Source organism: Macaca mulatta, chromosome 2 (assembly GCF_049350105.2).
Source record: "Macaca mulatta isolate MMU2019108-1 chromosome 2, T2T-MMU8v2.0, whole genome shotgun sequence".
Classification (NCBI taxonomy): domain Eukaryota; kingdom Metazoa; phylum Chordata; class Mammalia; order Primates; family Cercopithecidae; genus Macaca; species Macaca mulatta.
Window position 1 is genome coordinate 89,012,912 of NC_133407.1, and position 21,954 is coordinate 89,034,865.

The 21,954-nt window shown below is 35.8% G+C and overlaps 1 protein-coding gene across 16 annotated transcripts in view; it reads right to left on the reverse strand.

Moving 5' to 3' along the window:
* Positions 1 to 21,954, reverse strand: part of TBL1XR1 (TBL1X/Y related 1) — a 184,575-nt gene that overhangs the window by 22,300 nt on the left and 140,321 nt on the right. For 15 of the 16 annotated variants that reach the window (XM_015131579.3, XM_015131585.3, XM_015131576.3 and 12 more), the window contains 7 exons: positions 11,074 to 11,219; positions 8,837 to 9,059; positions 7,823 to 7,955; positions 7,337 to 7,478; positions 4,797 to 4,860; positions 4,611 to 4,708; positions 3,437 to 3,497 (listed from right to left, as the gene is read on the reverse strand). In XM_015131579.3, the coding sequence (XP_014987065.1) occupies positions 3,437 to 3,497; positions 4,611 to 4,708; positions 4,797 to 4,860; positions 7,337 to 7,478; positions 7,823 to 7,955; positions 8,837 to 9,059; positions 11,074 to 11,219 (867 nt within the window). Of the gene's footprint in view, positions 1 to 3,436; positions 3,498 to 4,610; positions 4,709 to 4,796; positions 4,861 to 7,336; positions 7,479 to 7,822; positions 7,956 to 8,836; positions 9,060 to 11,073; positions 11,220 to 15,832; positions 15,919 to 21,954 lie in introns of all 16 variants that reach the window. The other variant, XM_077994188.1, reaches the window with a different exon arrangement.

Sequence of the window (21,954 nt, forward strand, 5' to 3'; positions counted from 1 at the left end):
AAAAAGCTTTATTGACATATAATTCACATACCAATTCACCTGTTTAAAGTATACAATTCAATGGATTTTAATATATTATTAATTCATAAAATCTGCAGTCAAATATAAAACTTTCTAACTTAATTTTGATTTCTTCTTTGGCCCATGAGTTATTTAAAAGTGTGGGTTCCTGGGTATTTGGGCTCTTCCAGAGATGTTTCTAATACTGATTTCTAATTTAATTTCATTGTTGTTATAAATGTCATTTAGTTGGTCAAGTTACTAGATAATCTTCAAATCGTTTACAGACTTAATTCCTTCTTCCTGTCTTCTCATTCCATCAATTATTGAGAGAAGAATATTGAAATATTCAACACTAATTGGAAGCCCCGTAATTTCTATTTCCTTTGAAGCTCCATCATTTTTTGCTTCATACATTTTGAAAGTGTTATTAAATGCATTGTCATTTTAAAATGTTTTGAATTGACTGTTTAACATTGTATTAATAACCTCCTTTTTCCCTGTAATTCTTCTGAGCTTTGAAATCTAGTTTGTCTATTAACGTAGCCATTTCAGCTGTCTCTTGATTAGTGATGGCATGGTATACATTTTCACATCATTTTATTTTCAGTCTATTGATGTTTTTCTATTTGAAGTCTATTTTACATAGGCAGCATATAGTTGAGTCTTGCTTGCTGATTTAATCTCACAATCTCTGCCTTTTAATATTTAGGCCATTTACACTTAATTTGCTTTGTCATAAGGTTACATTTAAATTTACTGTATTTCTGTTTATCTCTTCCGTTCTTCCTCTTTTTGTATTTCTACCTCCATCTGGATTAATTGGATATTTTTTATGATGACATTTTCTTCTCCTTTGGTGGGTTCTTACCTGTAATTCTTTATTTTTAGTGGTGGTTTCAGGATTTACAGTGCACACCTTTAACTGGTCACCATCTACCTTGAGGTGATATTTTAAATGGGCTAAATATTTCATTTTATTTTCTGCCCCTCTTCCCTACCTTTTTACCTAAGATTCTGACTACTTAGGTATTAGTCTGTCCAAAGTTGTATCACAACTCATTGATGCTCTGTCCCCACCCTCTTTTCCAGTCTATGTTCTCTGTTTTTGGATAGATTCTATGCAGCCTCCAAGGTCGTAAATCATTTCTTCTGCAGCATCAAATCTGTGGCTTATCCTATCGGGGCATTTTTCATCTCACATGTTGTTTTTGCCTCTAGAAGTTTAATGACATCTTCTCTGTCTCTACTTAGCTTTTTGAACATATGATACAATTAATCTTTGAATAATGTGAGGGTTAGGAGCACCAGCCCCCTGTGCAATTGGAAATCTGCATATAGCTTTTTGAAACCCCAAAATCTTACCAACTAATAGCCAGCTGTTGATTAGATGCCTTACTGATAATATAAACAGTTGAATAAGATATATTTTGTATATTGCAGGAATTAAAAATTATGCAGAATGAATGAAGACAGACCAAAAAAGAGTATGTACTTTATGATTCCAATCATATAATGTAATCTAATCTCTGGGGATGGGAGAGAGGTATTACTAAGGGACAACAAGAAATGTCTGAAGGTTAACAGATATATTCATCATCCTGAGTGTGGTAGTAGTTTCAGTGGTGTATACATAGGTCAAAATACATCAAATTGTTCAAGTAAAATATATACAGTTCATTTTATGTCAACTGTGCCTCAATAAAACTGTTTTTAAAAACAAAAGTATGGTAAGAAAGAATACGATGGGTAAACTGAAGCTTATTTATTCATAAAAATACTTTCATACTATGTACCTCATCAGGTTGTAGTCAGGACTAAAGGGGACAGAAAGAGCATCATCTCCAACACAAAGTTGGTACTAATCATATGGTACCCAGCAACAGTACCATAAACATACTTCAACTTTACATTACTCCTAGGATGTATGAGAAATTTTTATGATTAACAGCCAGAAGCCTGACAGAATTCTGAAAACTAGAAGCAAAGGTGAAAAGGAAGTACAACAGGTGAACAAAAATGTGTGTAAATGCTTATTCGAGTGGTGAGCGTTCATCAAGTGGAATTGTTTAACGATGTTTGCAAACTTATTCAGATACTACAGAAAAATCATTTTGCACCTTATTTTGCTTGTTTAGGCACACTAAACAAAGAATGAAAAAAAGCAAAATGCCTGAAGTTGCAAATTTCCAGTTTAAAGTTGATGCTGTGCCACTGGCTGTTTGTAAAAGGATGTCATCAAAGATTTGAGAAGAACCAGGGTTATTATTTTAGTCAGTCTCCAAATTAAAATTTTTTCCAGCACAACAAAATCAGAGAGACAGCTAAATCAGGTAATACTAAAACCACTGGGTATCTTGTTCCAGCTTAACATCATTTAGTTCCTGCAGTCAGGAAACTCACTGAAAAGTGGTGCAAAGGTTCTAGACTGAAATGGAGCGCAGGCACAAAAATATGCCTGGCTCTCTACTCAAGCTGAATGTCTGGGTGTGTGGCTGTATATTATGCAGGACGGAGCACTATTTTCGAGGTCGGATTAATCAGGTAAAAGTACCAGACTGAGTATTTCTTTTTTTTTTTTTTTTTTTTTTTTTGAGACGGAGTCTCGCTCTGTCGCCCAGGCTGGAGTGCAGTGGCGCAATCTCGGCTCACTGCAAGCTCCGCCTCCCGGGTTCACGCCATTCTCCTGCCTCAGCCTCCCGAGTAGCTGGGACTACAGGCGCCCGCCCCTGCGCCCGGCTAATTTTTTCTATTTTTAGTAGAGACGGGGTTTCACCATGGTCTCGATCTCCTGACCTTGTGATCCGCCCACCTCGGCCTCCCAAAGTGCTGGGATTACAGGCGTGAGTATTTCTTAAAAGAGAAATCCATCTAAGCCACCAACATTCCAATAACATTGGGAAAGTCTATTGTTCACTTCAGGTAGACAGATGCTCAGGTACCTCGATCCAAAATGAGAAAATGACAATACCTAAACCTACAGGAGTCTATGCAGTATTTTCATGTATATCATTTAGTCTTATCCCCATAACAAATAGGCATTATTATTATTATTATTATCCCTCATTCACAGATAGTGAAAAGGAGGCTCAGAAAGGTTAAGTGACTCTCAGTCTTAATGCTTCTTAAGTGGAGTGGAACTGACATTCAAACTTAGATTTTCTGATTCAAAAATCTATGTTCTTTCCATTAAATAATGCCACCCCTAATTGCACCAGGCTGCAAATGCTTTATTTATGGTGCATTTCACAGAAAACGTTTGATGATCCTCTGACAATTAAGAGTCTGAATGTCATGGAACATCAACTCTCGAAAGGACTAGTAACAAGACTGATACTTGATATTTCAACATTTAAAATAAATTATATGCTGTTAGAAGTTTTGTTAGAAAAACAGAAGCAAGCTCCAGCTTTCACGTAAATTATAAGAAATTTACCTGAATGAAAAGGAAACTGTTGCTTGGCTTCACCAGTATGTGCATCCCAAATGATTGTAGTCTGAGAGTAAAAGGAAAAGAAAAATAAACTCATGCAAAGAAGTTTATCATAGATGCGTAAATTATATGCCTAACTGTATTAAAGCAATATGCAATGTCAGAGTGGATTTAATTTTAAACACTTTATCCCAAAATAGTACCACAAGGCTATACTCCACTTTCGGAGCAAATGACTATTAAGTAGTTTGGTTTTTCCCTGTTGATTCTGCTCGGTCAACTTACTTCAAATAACAATTATTGGCAATCTACAAAGCGTGAGGCATTGTATTAGATTTTGCTTTAAAAACTCCATTGCAATAGTACATTAAAGTAAGATTCGTATAGATGTTTACTAAGAGAGGAAGTTTTTGGTTAACAATGCAATCAGTTCTCAATATTGAAAGATTTTAAAGGCTCATATTTACACAAAAAGGCAGCTTTGAATTTTGGCAATACTTAAAGCAAGAACCTCAAGTATTGTATAGTGGCAGTGACTATCAACAGGACTCAATCTCTCTCCTTCCCAGCCTACTTCACTTTTCTTCCCCTTTTGCCACTTTTTTTATTGCTCTCTGAATATAAAGAGTGAACCAGTTTCTCTTCATTTCCCTGTTTTGACACCACACTCAATTACTATCATGTCCCTTCCTGGATTAAGATAATCTTAAACCCTTATTTAGGAGGAAGAAGGTCGTATTTCCAATTCATCTATATTCACCAGCCAAGTTAGATGAAGACTAGACAGATCCTGCATTTCATATTAGCTTCACTTAAGTACCAGGAGTTGGCTAACAGACCAGCTCTAGAATTTCCCATGGATTCACTCCAGAGCCATGTTCACTGGTGAGACTAACTAGAAACCGCAGAAGGGAAGCAAAAAGTGCAGGAGGTATGACATTGGTTATGGCTCAAATTCCAGCTAAAATTAAAAGTGTTCACACAGGTAAAAGGATAAAAACATTTTGATAAGTAGATTCAGGAAAGAGCTGATAGACCTAAGAAAGTATTTCTATCATAAATTCATATTTGAATTTCCCAAATAGGAATGTTTATGTGATTGGCAGCTAAGACAAAACACTGCTTTCAATTAAACCCTGTAATACATTCACCTTTACAGAACTTAATGAGCTTTTACCTTGTCTACTCCAGCACTTAGGATGAAATTTCCTTTCTTATTCCATTTTAATGCAAATATAGGGCCTTTATGCTGCCCTAAGGTGCTAGCAAGGTTACCTAAAATTCAAAAGAAAAACAGTAACATTACTTTAAATTTTCTAACTTCAGATCAACAACAAAATAAAAAGGAAAATGCTTCATTTACCATCTTTAGTCCATATTCTGGCAAACCCATCATAGGAACCAGTTGCTAGAAGTGTACCTTCACTCTGCCAGAGAAAAACATTTCTTTAATTATATAATCTAGATACGGTTTATAATTTAATTGTTGTTGAAGTATTTCATGTTTAAATCCCAGGTACAGAAGAGAATGAAGACATTCTCTGCTTCAAAACTTGCCAGTTTTGCCTACTTGTGAGTGCCACTAAAGGCCTATGAAACCCTTTCACTGTTGTGAAGCTAGTGTTGTACGGGGGCCTTATATCCAAAGCTCAACAACGGACAGTAATAGCTCTGGACCAGGATCTACATCATCCCGCCTCATGCGTGCCCAAAGTAGTCTCACAGACTCACACAACTAAGAATGAAGGTAGGGTGGTGGATTGGGGCGAACATCAAATTCATAATCTTAGAATGATTTATTAGAAGTAAAAAAAGGAAAACTTTAAAATGTGATTAGAAGGTTTTATATGGCCATTCCTCTAAATCCTTTACTGTCTAAAACAAAGTGTGTGTGTATGATCCAAACAATATCATTGTTTCAAATGATCGGATTCTTAAACATTTGAATGTTCCTTTCTATTATTAATCCCTTCCCACTATGAAATATTTGCCAATAAAAAGAGCAACACAAGCAAAAGAGCCAGAAAAGAGCACAGGCTGACTTCATAGTTAATGAAGTAAGTATAACTGCCTACTTTACCGGAGGAAAAGTCCATATAAATTTCTCTCAACTTATATTCCCTTGCTATGCGCCTTGCCTGGATGAATGGTGTAATAACAGGACAGATCTAACTAACTCTATGCAAACGCAAAAGTTACAGATTATAGTAAACAGACTATTGCTAGAATGACTAAACATTACTGGAGAATGAAATCCTGCATTACTTGACATATTCTTGATGGGTTTTGGTAAGGGCATTCAAAACAAGATCACCTATTTCACATCTCTCAAGCCATTTTAGGAGTATGGCTAAGTGACAAACAAAAACAAATGCTGGTTCTGGGAACTGCAGACTCAGTTCTGCTAAGACATGGCAATCCCTTAGGGCTCTATCTGAAGAAGAAGGGGAGCCATGTTGAAGTCAACAGTAAAAGCTTATTTCCAGATTCTACACAATGTTAAGTTTCCTCTAAACTATCAGTCCCTAAATGTTTTAGTTCATGAACTGCTCAACTAGGAAAAGAATACTTTAAAGATGAGAAATCTCACAGGCTCTCTTGCTTTAGCCATGAAAAAGAATCATTAATCGAGGATGATGTTTTCCAAGCTTACCGTGATTAACACATTTTCAAAAAGCCCACACTTTTCAAAACTATAAAATGCAGTTCAGAACTACCAAGCTGAACAAACCAATATTCATTCATTAACCATCCTTTTCAGTGTAAACTGTAAATTTCATTAAATTAACATGACCAGTGGGCCAGGTAGCATAAGAAAGCTATAAGATGTCTGAACTAAGATACAATAAGGGCCTATATTAAGAAAATAATTCTATCTTGATCCTACAAGTAAATAATACTACAATGTGCTAAACCCCTTTGGAATTTTTAGAATTGTCATACGGAGGGGAAGAGTAAACATGCTGCTGGCAATTTTGGAAGAAAATGCTAAAAATACCCAGTTATGATTTCTGAAAAAACATGTCACAGAAACTGAGAACTTTAGCGGGAATAACGATTTTAAAGATAGATCTCATTCCTTGGGAAAAGAATTAGAAGATCCTTTAGAAAGCCCACAAAAGTTGTTAAATAGAAGAGAAAAGAACATTCATTTGCTGAGGAAGAACTACTATCGTGAGATATTCTTTGCAATGCTGAAATATATCTAAGAGGTTTGGGGGCGTGGCGGGGGCTAGCAGGGTGAGGTAAGAGATATTATTTACAACTAAACGATGACAATTTATCAACAATGAAGTGAAAGTTTTTTGTAAGTCAGAGTAGTCAAGTTGTCCTGAAAGATGTTGAATCATACATAGAATCAGAGAATTAGAAGATTCCTACAGTGGGAATAAAATTTAGACATTATCTAGACTAATGATCCCTAAAAGGAAATTGGTAATAAAGTTGTAACAGTTCACAGAACAAAGAGAAAAACAAGAACATGTTTTCTGCTACATAGAATTCTTTTATCCCCCAACTAAGAACTCGGTTGTTACGGATTTAGTATGTTGTTTGTTATTATGGTAAGAATTTTCGCCTATTATCTCAAATATTTAGGTACCATTTTCACAGATCTACTTGACATTTAAGGAAAACGAAGTACAGAGTAAACAGTAACAATTTAACCAAGGAGATGCTGCGGGATACACTAAAGAGCTGGACATTGTACCCTGGTCTAAGGCAAGTTTGTGTCTTTAACACCACAGTGGAGGAGAGGGCTGGCAGGTGACGACTCCCAGTTTGTTGTTACTAGTTAATAAAACCCCAAATTCTGAACAAATAGACAAACCGTGCCATGAGTCTGAGGCTCTGAGGGTTAGGTATACTAGTAATTATATCCATCATGGATACAGTGATACTCACATTCCAATCTAGAGATGTGACATCCTTGTTGCTTGGAACATCTTGCCCTCCTTCTCGTATACAATGTCTAAGTACTAACTGTGTAGAGCCACTGGTGCTGTTCTCACTAAGATTCCATATTCTTGCTGTTGAGTCTCCAGACCTATAAAAGTATGCAATGTATTTTAAATCCTCATGACATTCTCAACTATCAGAATCAAGGCAACATATTTACATCTGAATATTAATAAGGCAAATAAAAACTAAACTATCACAGATTTTCATTTCCAGTATTTTTCCCATTCTACACATTGGGACCCCCAAGCGTTCTCGAAACAGTAAGTTTAATTAAAAATTCTACAATTACTTCATGAAGGAATAAAACATTTACAGAGACAAAATGGCCACAAATAAGCAACAACAGAAAACCTGAATAATGCATATGTTTATAAAATGCTCAGTAAGATATTTGTAAAAGCCATTTTAGTATCACTTTGAGAAACACACCCTGATGCTAGGAGATCACTAACAGGGTTCCAGGCACAGATGAAAACTTCAGATTCATGGCCCCGCAACACAACTGCTTTATTAGGAGGGATTTCAACATCCCCATCCACTTCCATCATATCAGTATGATTATCTGCATCGTGAAAAACAAGTAAGCAATTCCAGTTAGGCAGTATTACAATATGGCGGATGGGTGAATTCTTAACTAGCAAATACCTTCCTTTATCACATACAGGGTTAACATTATCAAGTTAAGCTGAACATGACTACACAGTCTTAGTCACATAGAAAATAAATTGGTACCTTTAATTAAGTATTGACCATACTTTTTTTTTAAGAGGGATGGGGGTGGGGGTGGGATGCAGACTTTAAATGATTAGACCTAAACATGGATAAAACGATAAAATGGTTTGAACTAAACATAATGTCTACCAGTACTATTCTGAGTTTCTGCCAGTAGGGGTTGCTGATATCATTCATATAACATGACTTGCCTTTTATCTCAATGTCAGAGCGCTATGGTATTTGTTGATAACTAGTATTACAATTTCATTTAGAAATCAAATGTAGATACAAAAATTCATTTAATGATGGGAAAAGGGCTTCTAGATATTTTAAAAAGAAAATAAAAGTAAATCTAGCTTTTTGGAGCTTCAGGAATAAAAATCTGATCTGTGTGATACAAGTTAAGAAAACAAGTTGGTGCAAATAACAGATGGAATTATTTCGGCATAGAAGATGGGACATTCTGTTAAAGCAAATATATTTCCTCTGAGAATAAATTTTTAAAAATTCTTATCTCCTGGGACCTTCCTGGGGGATGGAGGGTGGAAGAGGAGGATCAGAAAAAATAACTATTGGGCACTAGGCTTAGTACCTGGGTGATGAAATAGTCTGTACAACAAACCCCTGTGACATGAGTTCCTCTATTTAACAAATCTGCACATGTACCCCGAATTAAAAGTTTAAAAAATAAACCACGTAATTAAAAAAAAAATTCTTGTCTGAGCTCACTTGCTATAGTATGTGCTCCATTCTCTTCCCCATTTGCTGTGTTTTCTCCATTTTTTGCAGATCCTTGTTGGCTGGCTGCAGCTGCGGCAGCTGCAGCAGCTGCTGCCTGTTGCTGTGCAAGCTTATCTCTATAAGCTTGTTGTCTTGTTTGTACTACATCAGGCATTACGGCATCTATCAGGGACAGAGACTCTATTGGTCGACCATCAAACAAGGTACCATCCTGGATTTGGAAAATTGTGAGAGAAGAAAAATCAAAGGCAATATTTAAAGTTATCTGTATTTATACAAAATCAGAAATGAAATGAAAATCTTCATTCCTAGAAAAACATTTTGAGGAACTTTCTGAATTCATATAAGAAGTCCCGACGGAATAAAGAAACTACAAGCAGCAACTGGAAATGACTGCTTAAATTTTCCTTTTTATTTAGTTCACACTATTATTACAGTATAGAGCTGTACAGATAGAGCTGAAAGATGCAGGCCGAGCTGATAAAAAGGTTTATTAATTAGATTCTGAAATTCTGTTAGTCAAAGCAACAAACAATATGGAATAGGTCATAGAATGATCAAAGGCCTGGTGCCCCATTATAGTAAATACCTCTTTTAAAAAACTAAAAACTTTGAGTTAAAAAGTTTCTTGTGATTTGATTCAAATATTAAAGCAGAAATAGACTTCATGAGCTATAGTGCTCTTGAATATTAGGGAGTTGTTGAAATTTCCAAAGCTCCACTTATTGATATTAGGAAGTTCCTAATAAAGAGTTCTCCAAGTAAGCACAAGAAGAGACACAAACACAGAGCAAGTCAGAAACACAAAGAGTACAAATTAGCTGGGAGCATGCATTTGTGAAGTCTCGTTCACTTAAACTGGTAAACGCGCACCAGTGACAATCTACAGTGTCATGGTAGGGTAATGTGAGCTGCAAAAACACTGCACGTTTTTGCAGTGTTTCTGAACTGCAATTGTAACACAGTATTTGAGGAACGGGAGAAAGTATTTTAACTTACAGATAATTTTATAAAGATACTAAACCCAACACAGATACACTGTGGAATAAGCGCTATGTCAAATTTACACACGTTGTAAGAAAAAATTTAGTTTTGTGTTAGTGGATTTTCACTCAAAGAGCTGAGGAAACAAAAAAATCCATTTTAGTATATTATGTAATTTCTAACTCTAGTAATAATCATTGATACAGAAATCATGGATACTTCAGTTTAAAAAATACTCGCAAAAGTGGAACATGTTAATCTCTGAAATAAAAGTAATGGGAAAAGCTCCACACTATACACAAAAATTTTAAACTAGGCTGGGCATGGTGGATCACGTCTGTAATCCGCATTTTGGGAGGCCGAGGTGGGCAGATTACCTGAGGTCAGGAGTCAAGACCAGCCTGGACAACATGGGGAAACCCCGTCTCTACAGAAATACAAAAATTAGCTGGGCGTGGTGATGGGTGCCTGTAATCCCAGCTGCTCAGGAGGCTGAGGCAGGAGAATAGCTTGAACCCAAGAGGCGGAGGCTGCAGGGAGCCGAGATTGCACCACTGCACTCCAGCCTGGGCAACAGAGCAAGACTCCGTCACACACCCAAAACAAAACCAAAACCAAAAACAACATTTTAAACTAGACCGGGGGTATAGTTTACAACCTTTTCCTGTAAAAGAGTAGACAGTAAATATTAATTTAGGCTTTGCAGGCCATAAGGTCTCTGTCGCAACCACTATTCTGCCAAAAGTAGCCAAAGACAATATGTAAATGAGTGTGGCTGTGTTCCAATCAAATTTTATTTACTAAAACAGAGAGCAGCATTTGGCTAATGGGCCACAGTATGCTGACACCTAAGCCAAACAAACTACTCACATGTAGTCCTTAGATCGGCAGTACCATCCAGAGTTGGCTTCAACTATAAACTGGTTTAAATTAGGGTGTATTCAAATAATGTGAGAATTTACAATTTTCAGGCCAATAATTATGATCTTAGCATTCCACAGCACAATGCTGTTAATAAAAATTATTTCTTAGTGTTTACTTATAAAAACAGATGAAGGCAAACAAACTACTAGGCGCCAACACCTTGCCGGTGCAACCTGACTACTACATTAGGGATGAACTGTCTGCACTTTTGTTACCCCTGTGAAGCTAAAGTCAGAATACTGAATAAGCAAGCAAGACAGCTGACTTAACGGCACATTTAAGAGTAAAAATTAGTACTTGAAGTAAGTCTTCCTTACCTCATTAATACTAACTTCTGCTTCTACATACTGTAGACCTTTCTGGATGATAGAAATCAATGCAGCAGGTGGGACGAGGGCACCATTTATATTGGACTGACTGATATGGCTTTCTATACCAAAGGTAAACGCTGAATGAGAAAATCCTAAAAACAAAAGAAAAGGCATGAGAATTTATTTTCCTAGTGGCAACATGCTAAATGACACACAAAAAAGATCACTATAATCTTACGAAATCCCATTCTACCCATTTAAAATCCCAGACCAGTATGCTAAGGTCGTGTGTGTGTGTGTGTGTGTGTGTGTGTGCGCGCGCGCGCAAACATGTCAGCCTTTACATATTTTTTCTCTTAATTACTTAATGCACTCTTTAAAATTTCTAGTAAATACTTGATTATATAGCTTCAAATTTTCTAAAATGTAGTCATAGTACACAACTTTTCTTAACAAAAAGCGTCAAACTTAAAAGGTAAAACAAGTCTTTGGAAATCATGTAATTCAACTGTTTCACTTAAGATAAATCAGGCCAAGATAGATTGTTACATTTAATATTTCTGTAGTATATTTTAATATTTTTTACATCTAGAATTAAGGAACTTTATTTCAAATTTTCTTCCATCCCAGTTCAAGTATTCAGCATTTCTCAAAAATAGTACACATAATATGCTTTAAATAGGAATTCATTCATTCTGAATGATCTTCATTTACTTCATGTAATTGTTAACTACTATGTAGTTATAATTCAATAATGTCTTTAAAGCAATCTAGCACTCAGGTAAAATCTGAAGTATTTAAATTTCTACATATAAACTGTCAAACATCTGATAAATTCAGTATTTTGGAGCTCTTTGAAACTACTTAGGAAAACTAATAAAAACTAATTAAAAATAAATTTAAATAGTAAAAAATCATAATGGTTAAATACCATTTTATGTATGAATTAAGTGCTTTAAAAAATACCAATTCTTTGCCACTTAGTAATAACTCATCTATATGAAATAGTTAAGAAATGAACAGCTAGCAAATGAATATCTGGTTTATAGGTCTCCATTAGCAATTACTTAGTTTTAACTTGAAATACTTCAAACCAAAGCACTTACTTAATAAAAATCTCTTTATGCTGGCCTTGCTTTTTGTGCATATCTAGTCAAAATTCAAAGGTAAAATTCTAATAAGCTGATAAACCAAGGATGGTTATTTAGTGAAATTATAACCACGATTTATCATTAAAGTAGTAATTTTTATAAAGTATATTAAACAATTCAATTAAATTGTACATGTAATACAGAATATTAATAAACACTTAAATAAAGGAAATAAATATGGGCTTATTTTGGGTCTTGGTTAAACTGATTTAATCTATATAGTATCTCTGTTGGCTAGACTGTCTAGTTTTTCAGTGTTTAGTACATGTCTTTTTTGGATTTTGTGCTTCCACTCTTATATTCCTTGTGGTACTGATAAACAGTCTAGTATAAAATACTGTGGGCTCACAAACAGCATGTGGCTAGGAAAATTTGGTTATTTGATAGTCAAAGTACACCTAAGTTGATTTTCCTTATAACCCCCACCTTCCCTCTTTGGAACACCTAACCCATTATGTTTACAACATCTAACCCACAGTGGAAAAGGTAAGTGGAAAAATGTTCCCTCTAAGACCTTGATTTTAGCCCCTGATTTTGCCCATAGGCAAGATCATAATTAAATGCATTTATAATTTTCACCTTAATCTGAACACCGAGATAGCTAAGAAAGATACCAATGGGGCGGGGGGTGGAGAAGCACCGTTTTGATTTGTCCCTATCAAGAAACCCACAACTACCCGAATATGAGTAGATTTCAGATCACCAAGATAGAAAACAGAATAAGGATGAGGGAGGATGGGGAGAAACAATGAGAGACACAGCAGTAAAATCCTTAAGCAGTGAGGTTGGAGATTCCTGTTTTCAATTATATACCCCCTCCCTGAATAAATTCACAGTAAATCATCCATAGTAAAAACAGCTAAACAGCCAAGCACCTTAAGAGATTTAAGAAAACTTTGAGACAGAAGACATCATTTATGGAGGGCCTATACCATACGCTAGATACTGTGCACAAACATGTAAGTTTATTATTTTATAATCTAATGGAAAAACACAACTAATAAACGAGAAAGTACAGATTCAAATTCATTCAGAGACTCTACTACTCCTCTTGAACAGTTAAAATATGGTCAAGGATAAAGCTAAGGGAGAGAGTGAGCTCCTGTTTCCTGACAGAAAGTAAAAGACGACTTTTGTTTTCAACTCAGGGTCCTGGAAAGTGGTTACACAGTGCATGAAACAATGAGCCATCTTACTGCCATATTTACTGCCAAGGTTTTCAAAGTGTCTTGACTTATGTAATGCTTATAAATTTGTTTGAAGTACATGATTTCTGTACACTTTATTCATGGCTGCAATTTAAATAGTCAAAATTGTTCAATTTAGACTCTATTTAATTAGCTTATAGAGTTTAAGTTTAAAGTAATAATACGTCCAAGAATAGCCTAAGAGTTGCAGGTGGAACTGTGCCAATTTCTGGCTGGAATGTTGCAGATATCTTGAATTTGTTCTGTCAGACCAGGAGAAAAACTATCACAGGTGCTTACATGCATCTCAAGGTACTGCAGATGTACTTACGGTGCTCTCAAATAGCAACAAAACATCCCTGAAGTAGTCATTAGCATTGTTTTGGCACTTCTCATTAATGTTTACCCTAGAGAAGTTCCACACTTAAACGCTCTGCTTAAATGTTATTTTCAACTAGAATATTTTATTTATTTCTAGCCATGGCATTACATAGCAGTTTAAAATTATGATGTTTGAAATTACTTTTCTTCTTCCCCTCCCTAAAACTACTTTTCCTTAGAAACCTCTGATCTCATTTCACTACACCTGAAAGTCATAGTCATTCCTAACTCCCTGTTCTTTCTCGGTCCCTGGCATTTGACAATTTACCAAATCCTACCATCCTACTCCAAATCCTACCACTCTACCATCTGTATATGCTCATCACCTTACCTTTTCTGCTAGATCTGTGTTTAGTCCCCATTACACTTTGCTATATACATTTCTTTCCCCTCCTCCTCAATTCAGTACATATGCCAAGCTACAGCTAGACTATTACTTGTAAAACAAAAAACTGGTCATATCACTTCTTGCTTGAGAATTTTCAATGATTCCCTTGGCCTTCATAATAAAGGTCAAACGCCTAACTATTGCACACAGTTGTTTTTGTAATCTGGCTCTTCTGTTTCTCCAGTCTCATCTCAATACTACACACCCCCCAGTCTCACTCCCATTACACCATAAATTCAAGTGGTGGCAAATAGATATAATTTGAATATGCTGTGTTATATATCACGCCTCTGAGCCTTATATGCTCCTTTGCCCTTTCTCCTATCGAATGGAAGTGAAATCCTCTTTCACTATACCAGGGCTAATCAGTCTCTCCTATGCTGATCCTAAAATTTCTTTACGTGTGGCACTTACCACACTGGTTATCACCTCTGTGGCTATGGTTGTTTGCCTTTGTGTGACTACTAGACTGGGATCCTGATAAAAGGGTTTATGTCTAGTAATCCTTTAATTCTGGGAAACTAGCACATTACCTGAGTCAACAAGTACTCAATAAACATTTTTTAAATTAGAATGCAATTATACTATAATGTATTTTGGCACATCAAAAAAAATCTGTGACTCCAGAAAAAGCATATGACTTAAGTCTTCCTTGGAAAAATCTAAAACTTGAACTAGTTTCGTGCCAGAAGCTATTTCCATTTATCTGTAAATATACATGCAGAAAAGGCTTTTTCCAGGGACAGCTTTTGATTTATATAATAGGAGGCAAAAGAGACCACCTAAATCTGTTAAATGTTAGAATCCGGCATGACCATCTAAAATAGCATCCCTTCTTTCCAAGGGTAAGAGCAAATCTGATAGTGCCTCTGTAATCAAGTACTCTAAACACTGACTAGGGTATTGAGATTTAGGGAGTAAAAGAGAGACTCCAGAAAGAAATAAGGCTGAAACACATGAAGTATATAGTCATTCAGTGACAGAGACAAGCAACGGCAGCTGGTAGGGAGTGGGGTGGCACGCATGAGATCACAAAACAGCCATTTTCTATAGATTGTTTGTTTCAGGAAGTGCTTTCTGCAAGAATGTTAGGGACTGTGTTCTCAAAGGAGAGTTAGTCGTATAGAGCCTGCCAACTCTACCTTGCAAATAGGCAATACAAGAATAAGGAAATGGACCCTGAACACCAAGGTTATGGTACAGGATGACTAGATGAGACAAACTGGTGAAAAAGGCAAAGCTTAAATATGACCACAACATACTGCATCTGAAATGAACATCTGATTGATCTAAGGTCCTATTTAAGCTTCAAGTCAGAAAAACCTAGCAAAATTATACTCATGTTCTCATCATCCAATGCTTCCTTGACTCCAACTCTGCCCTACAGATCCAGATATTAGAAAAGGTAAACAGGATGGGGAAAAAAATGACACAGGGGATCTTTGTCATTGAAGAGCTAGACCTAGTACTTATACACTAGCCATACAATTTCATGCCCTAATTTTGCCCTTAAAAATACATGTAACTATGAACATTTTAAATAAATAATACTTTCTGAAATAATTTAAATAGCATCGTAATACTCAGCCAGTAAATTATTCATGTCATAGCTGTACCTTTGAACTTTTCCAATGATCACTATTTTAAAAGAATCTTACCTCAAATATCTATATGTATAGGCTTTTGCCATGTACAGTGTGTTTTTTTTTTCTCTCTCTCTCCTTAGGATGGATTCCCTCAAACGCTGAAGGGGATATAAGCATTTTAAAGAAGGTTTTCATCACTGCCAAATTGCTTTCCAAAAAAATTATACAAATTAATAATGCCAAAAGCAATTTACATGTTTCCTTATACTCTCGCTATGCTGGCTAGTCCTAAAAAACAAACAAAAAAATGCTAATTAACATTGAACAAATTCTCTGTTTGACAACTATTAAAGGGCCATTGTCCTTTGATAGGTGTGTTAGCAGGACTGTGTAATATGAATTTCCTGCGTCAGCAAAAAATGGTAATTCAGCTTACAAAAAGAGGAGAAAAACTTATTTGGGGAAAGAAACAGAATTGTAATTATCAGCATTTATGACAACTGCTTGCTGTTTATTGTTAATTAGTCATGGATACAACCATGTGTGTAAAATCAAGGTTATTCTATATTACATTTGATTATAAAACAAAACTATATACCTACTTGCACTTCTGTAGCTGGTCATCTACTAATAAAAACTGAAAGGCAGACTGAAGGTGGACATACCAGACGCTGAGCTCTCTTCAGTGCAGTTCTTCATGCCTAGAAGCACATTACTGATAACCACTTTAACCTGACTCCATTGAATCCACTGGTAATGTCTGTTTATAAATGGCACTGGGCATAAGGTACGCAGGACAGAACGGCCCAGTTACATTTATCTGAGTCAACAAAGAAACTGCACTGTAATATTCATTAGCCATTACAGGGCTAATGTGAAACTGCTACAATAAAACAAAAAAAATGAAAGAAAGAGCTATACGTTACATGGCAGTACAGGTCAGAGCTTTAATGTTATACATAAAGGTTAGTTTGTGCCTACTGTGATCACGCTGTCTAAATTAAAAAATAATTGTCTATGGTTCTGACTTCTGATCTTACAAACAAATACAACATTTGAAGTAATAATCACCATCTCAAAAAAAATGGTATGGTACAAGGCCTTTATTTCTAAGGAGACAGAAAATCCCATTGAAAAAGTTAGAGGGGAAAAAATGGAGGGAGCTAGGGTGCAAGAGAGATAAGGAGAACCTTCATAAACCAAACTCTTGAAGCCTACAGGTATCATCCTTCTTATATATCATCCTGGTTAATACTGAGTGTCAACTTGACTGGATTGAAGGATACAAACTTGTTCCGTGATAAAACTGTGAGAGTACTGCCAAAGGAGATGAACATTTGAGTCAGTGGACTGGGAGAGGCAGACTCACCCTCAATCTGGGTGGGCACCATCTAATCAGCTGCCAGCACAACTAGGATAAAGCAGGCAGAAGAACATAGGAAAGACTAGACTTGCTGAGTCTTCCAGCCTTCATCTTTCTCTTGTGCTGGATGCTTCCTGACCTCAAACATCAGATTCCAAGTTCTTCAGCTTTTGGACTCTTGGACTTACACCAGTGGTTTACCAGGGGTTCTCGGGCCTTTGGCCACAAATGGAAGGCTGCACTGTCGGCTTCCCTCCTTTTGAGGTTTTGGGACTCAGACTGATCCACCACTGGCCTCCATGCCCCTCAACTTGCAGACGGCCTATGTGGGACTTTACCGTGTGATTGTGTGAGTCAATTCTCCTTGATGAACTTCCTTTCATATATACACATATCCTATTAGTTCTGTCCCTCTAGAGAACCCTTAATACAGATTGTATATATTTCCTTCTTATATATCATCTTTCCTATAAATGGAGACAGTATGCAACATCAGTTATTTTTTAAATAAATTTTTTAAAAGTAATAATATTCAGAATCACTATCTAGAAAGTTACTCATTTTAGCAATAAGGACATTTTGATTTTGCAATTCCAGTTAGTCTTTCAATTATAAGATGTGACTGTTTCACAGCTTCCAACAGTCAAGTACAACATAAATGGAGAAGTTATAGAGCTCTTAGACATGTAATAGTTAAATCTAGTATCAATAATTCTTTCCCTAAAGCAAATATACAACTGAAGCAAGATAAAATGACATCTTCTTATAGAAAAGAGGTTTTCTTGTAAGAAAGACAGGTGTCAGAAAGTTCAAAAATAATTGCCAGAAACTATTTCTTCAGGAAAAAAAAAAAAACCACAACTGCAAATAACCACAGAAGTCGATGGTGACGCAAAAGGTGGGGGAGAGATTAAAAGGTCCAAACCACCTTAGTGCCTCTAAAATTAACACTGTTATCAGGTTCTACTTTATGCAACTTAGCATGTACCACTAAGTATTTATCTGCATATGGTTGCTAGATAAGTTATTAGGGCAATGAAATTAATGCCCTTGGGCAAACACTAATTAAAGGAACAATACTTTTGAATCAAGTTAATCATTACTTACAGTACTATATCAAATATGCTCAATTTTCAAGTCATTTCTAAAAAGAAAAAAATCATTTTATTCCCTAGGAAATATTTGTTGAATAGGGAAGTCTACTTCATAAACAGGCAGAATGGTGAGGACCAAAGAAATTTGCATAGGGTGAACTTTCTAGTGATAAAATTGCAAAAAATAAAAAGTTACAATAGTTAATAAAAACCCTACAATAAATATATTTTTCTTTAGTTTTGATGAGTCTGAAGGATGGCTTATTTAAAACAGAGAAGTCCATCAAATATTTGAGGTTGAATATCACAATGTAAATCCCTTCTCCACAGCAACATATTTTGTAAGTGAAAAAAAATGAATCTGAGAATGTATGTAATTTTGGAGGAGGAGGGAAACTTTCAACAGATACTATCTTCTAGTATTGACAACAGTAAAAAACATTTAAAACAATTTAAGTGATTTTCCCTCTGGAGATAGATACCACAGTCAACACTGAACAATATGCAGAGAACAAATGTTAAAAGTTCTTATAGAAAAACAGTATTACTAAACCACGTATTTATCAAAACATAAAAACTTTCACAACGTGTTTTTGGACAGTCTTTAGATAATAAGACAGGCCAGGGGGAAATTTTATTTTTCCTTTTTGGAAGTCTTCACAAACCAGTCCTTTGAATCTCTCTGCACAAATCCTTCCTTGACCACGATGTTCCTTTTCTGCTATCTCCTAATCCAATTCAGTGCTCTACTGCAGGGAAAGCAGCAGTATAAAGATTCCAGTTTGTTCAGTATTACTTTAGATCTTTCAAGAAACATAGTTATAAGCTAAGAGTAATTTATATCGTATTTCTTAGATATTGAATGACTAATTCTCAATAAGTATATCATTTGTAGGTTGTGGTGACAAATATGACGAATCCCCAAAACAACCCAGAGAAGACATTACTGTACTTGATGATTCTGAATTAGAATCTATTGCAAAAAATAGTCATATTTTAGTATAATTGGAGATCAGAACCAAGAAAAAGCTTTCGGAATAAGTGGCAAGTGCCCAGATCTAAAGCTACTATGAGCATTTGTTATGGGTGAGATTCTGGGTTCTGTCTGAACCCTGTGCTGAGTTCACAGAAATATAACATTCTCAAACTCTCTTCCGTATCCTATTTCTGGATGCAATTTCAAATAAGTATCTCATGGCATCCTTTAAGACATAAAAATGCCTCATTATTTCTGCTACCTCATGATTCCACCTGACCCACAAACACAAATAAACACTTTGGGTGGCAGCCCCCTCTTTAGGATATGTTCTCATAGCCCAGACTGCAGCAGGTGTACACTCCATGCTTTCTACTTTATCTTGAATACTCAGCATAATTTTTCTGTCACGATATTGTGAATATGCTAAATACCTGTTGTCAATTTTCTTGTCAAGTTCTAATTGTCCTACAACTAATATAGACCAGTGGCTTTCAAACTTTATTAAGCCAAAAGAATCACCTGGGGCATTTGTAAAATGCAGATTCCCAGGCCCCACTCAGTGTGACTCTGATGCAGGTAGTCAGAGGATCAAACTTCAGAACTCTTACATAAGCAGTTCTTAAATTTACGGCAAGTTGCAGTACTGGGAAAACTGCCATAAGTCAAAATGTCATCAGTTGAGTCTGATTTTTCCCTATAAATCATAATGTAAATACGAAGTTACAATTTTTACTGAGGGACTGGTGTTCACATTTTTAGAAATGTGATTTAGCATCGCCACTACATTGTAAAGTCTAAAACTTTGTAAAGAATATACAAAGCACACCTAAGAACATACTAAACAATCATGGAGAACTTGATATATCAGTCTACCATACAAATTTTTTAAAATTTTTGCTTTATGTTTATTTCAATATAAAACACCTTAAAATATGGAATTTAGAAGGATTTTTTCTCTAAGAAGAAAAGCAAGTTGAAGAAGACTTTTGGGCCAGGTGTTGTGGCTCACGCCTGTAATCCCAGCACTGTGCGAGGCCGAGGCTGGCAGATCACCTGAGGTCGGGAGTTTGGGATCAGCCTGACCCACACGGAGAAACTCCGTCTCTACTAAAAACACAAAATTAGCCAGGTGTGGTGGTGCATGCCTGGAATCCCAGCTACTCGGGAGGCTGAGGCAGGAGAATCACTTGAATCCAGGAGGTGCCTGAGCAACAAGAGCGAAACTCCACCTCAAAAACAAAACAAAACAAAAACACACTTTTGATAATATTTAATCTACTTATTCAGAAATTAAACGAGAATATTATTTTATTGCTCCTTTTTACTGTTTTCTTACAGTAACATCAAGTATCAATTTGTGGACTTTTGTTTAGAAAAGGAAAAATATGAGTGCTCTCAATAACACCACCACAAGGTACTGCTGAGCTATTCAACTATTTCTAACTTCCAAAAGCAGTAACTTTATATGGTTCAACCTAAATAATTGTCTTTACCATACAGCAACAAGCCTTTACAATGTATTTCCCATCTACTGATCCTTCACATGGTTTTTGCTCCAGTGTCCAAAAGTCTCAAAGCTCTGGCTTAAAAGGTGATCAAATTTAAAAGCAGAAAGCAGAGTTTGCTCTAACCAAAAAACTTTTTTCCATTTTGGTTGAAAGTACTACATAACAATTTTCAAACACAAGTATTTGCAATTGTTAAACTTGTTTACAGGTTACATATGTAACAATCACTAGTTACTACTTTTTCACTTTATTAATCATTTTATCTTATTCAAAACATTCTTTGGAAGTCGTCTTTTAGATCTGCCTTCAGTACCAGTCTACCAGTTTAAACAAAGAAAACAAAACAAGAGCTATTAACTTCGAAGCCTCATTATAAATTATTCTCTGTGGGCTTGGATACTAATCTCTCTTTCCCTCCCTGTCCTTCTGGACATCACTTTCACAGCTGTTACACCTCAGAGAGCAGCAGTGATCATCTTGGGAATAGAAAAACCTCTACCCCCAAAAAATGCTCAGCACCGAAGAACAACTGGGAAAATCTCAGCAAGCAACAGGCTCTCAGATCGAAAGCCATGTTTGTATTCCTTGCATAGGAAAGGACAACTAACTATGCCACACAAGAAAAATGATTCAAGTCTCAAAACCATAAACTGGGGGCTCAATATTCTACAAGCTCAGACCTCTACTTCATCCTTCCATCCTCCCTCACACTCGACTACCAAAGTTATCTTTTTACGGGGCACCTCACCTTACTAAAACATTACAGTAACTTTACAGTATAATTTCTAAAATTCAATCTCTAGACCATGACATTTGAAACCACCAAATGCTTTCATTTTTTAGTAGCAATCGGCACTTCCATTGCAATTAACCTTTCTCATCATCCTATACCTCCACCCATACCCAACCGTGTTCCCTCTTCTACTTTTAAATTTTTGCTTAACCCATCCACATTTTCCCTTGCAGTATTCCTTCTATCTATCAATAAAACTTGGAAGATCACTGATTGATTTAATATTAGTTGCTTTCAATGATTTCTATTTATAATTACTCCCATTACAATAGTAACAATTCAGAACAAGGATACACTTAATCAATTTGGATAATAATTTTGAAAGCATTCTAGGAAAATACTGTTAATTTAATTTCCAAAATACGAACTACAATTAGGACCAACAACATTTAATTGAGGATTCTGGATACACATTATCAAACTGATGGTGGCTAAAAGTTTTTACGTTCCTACTAAA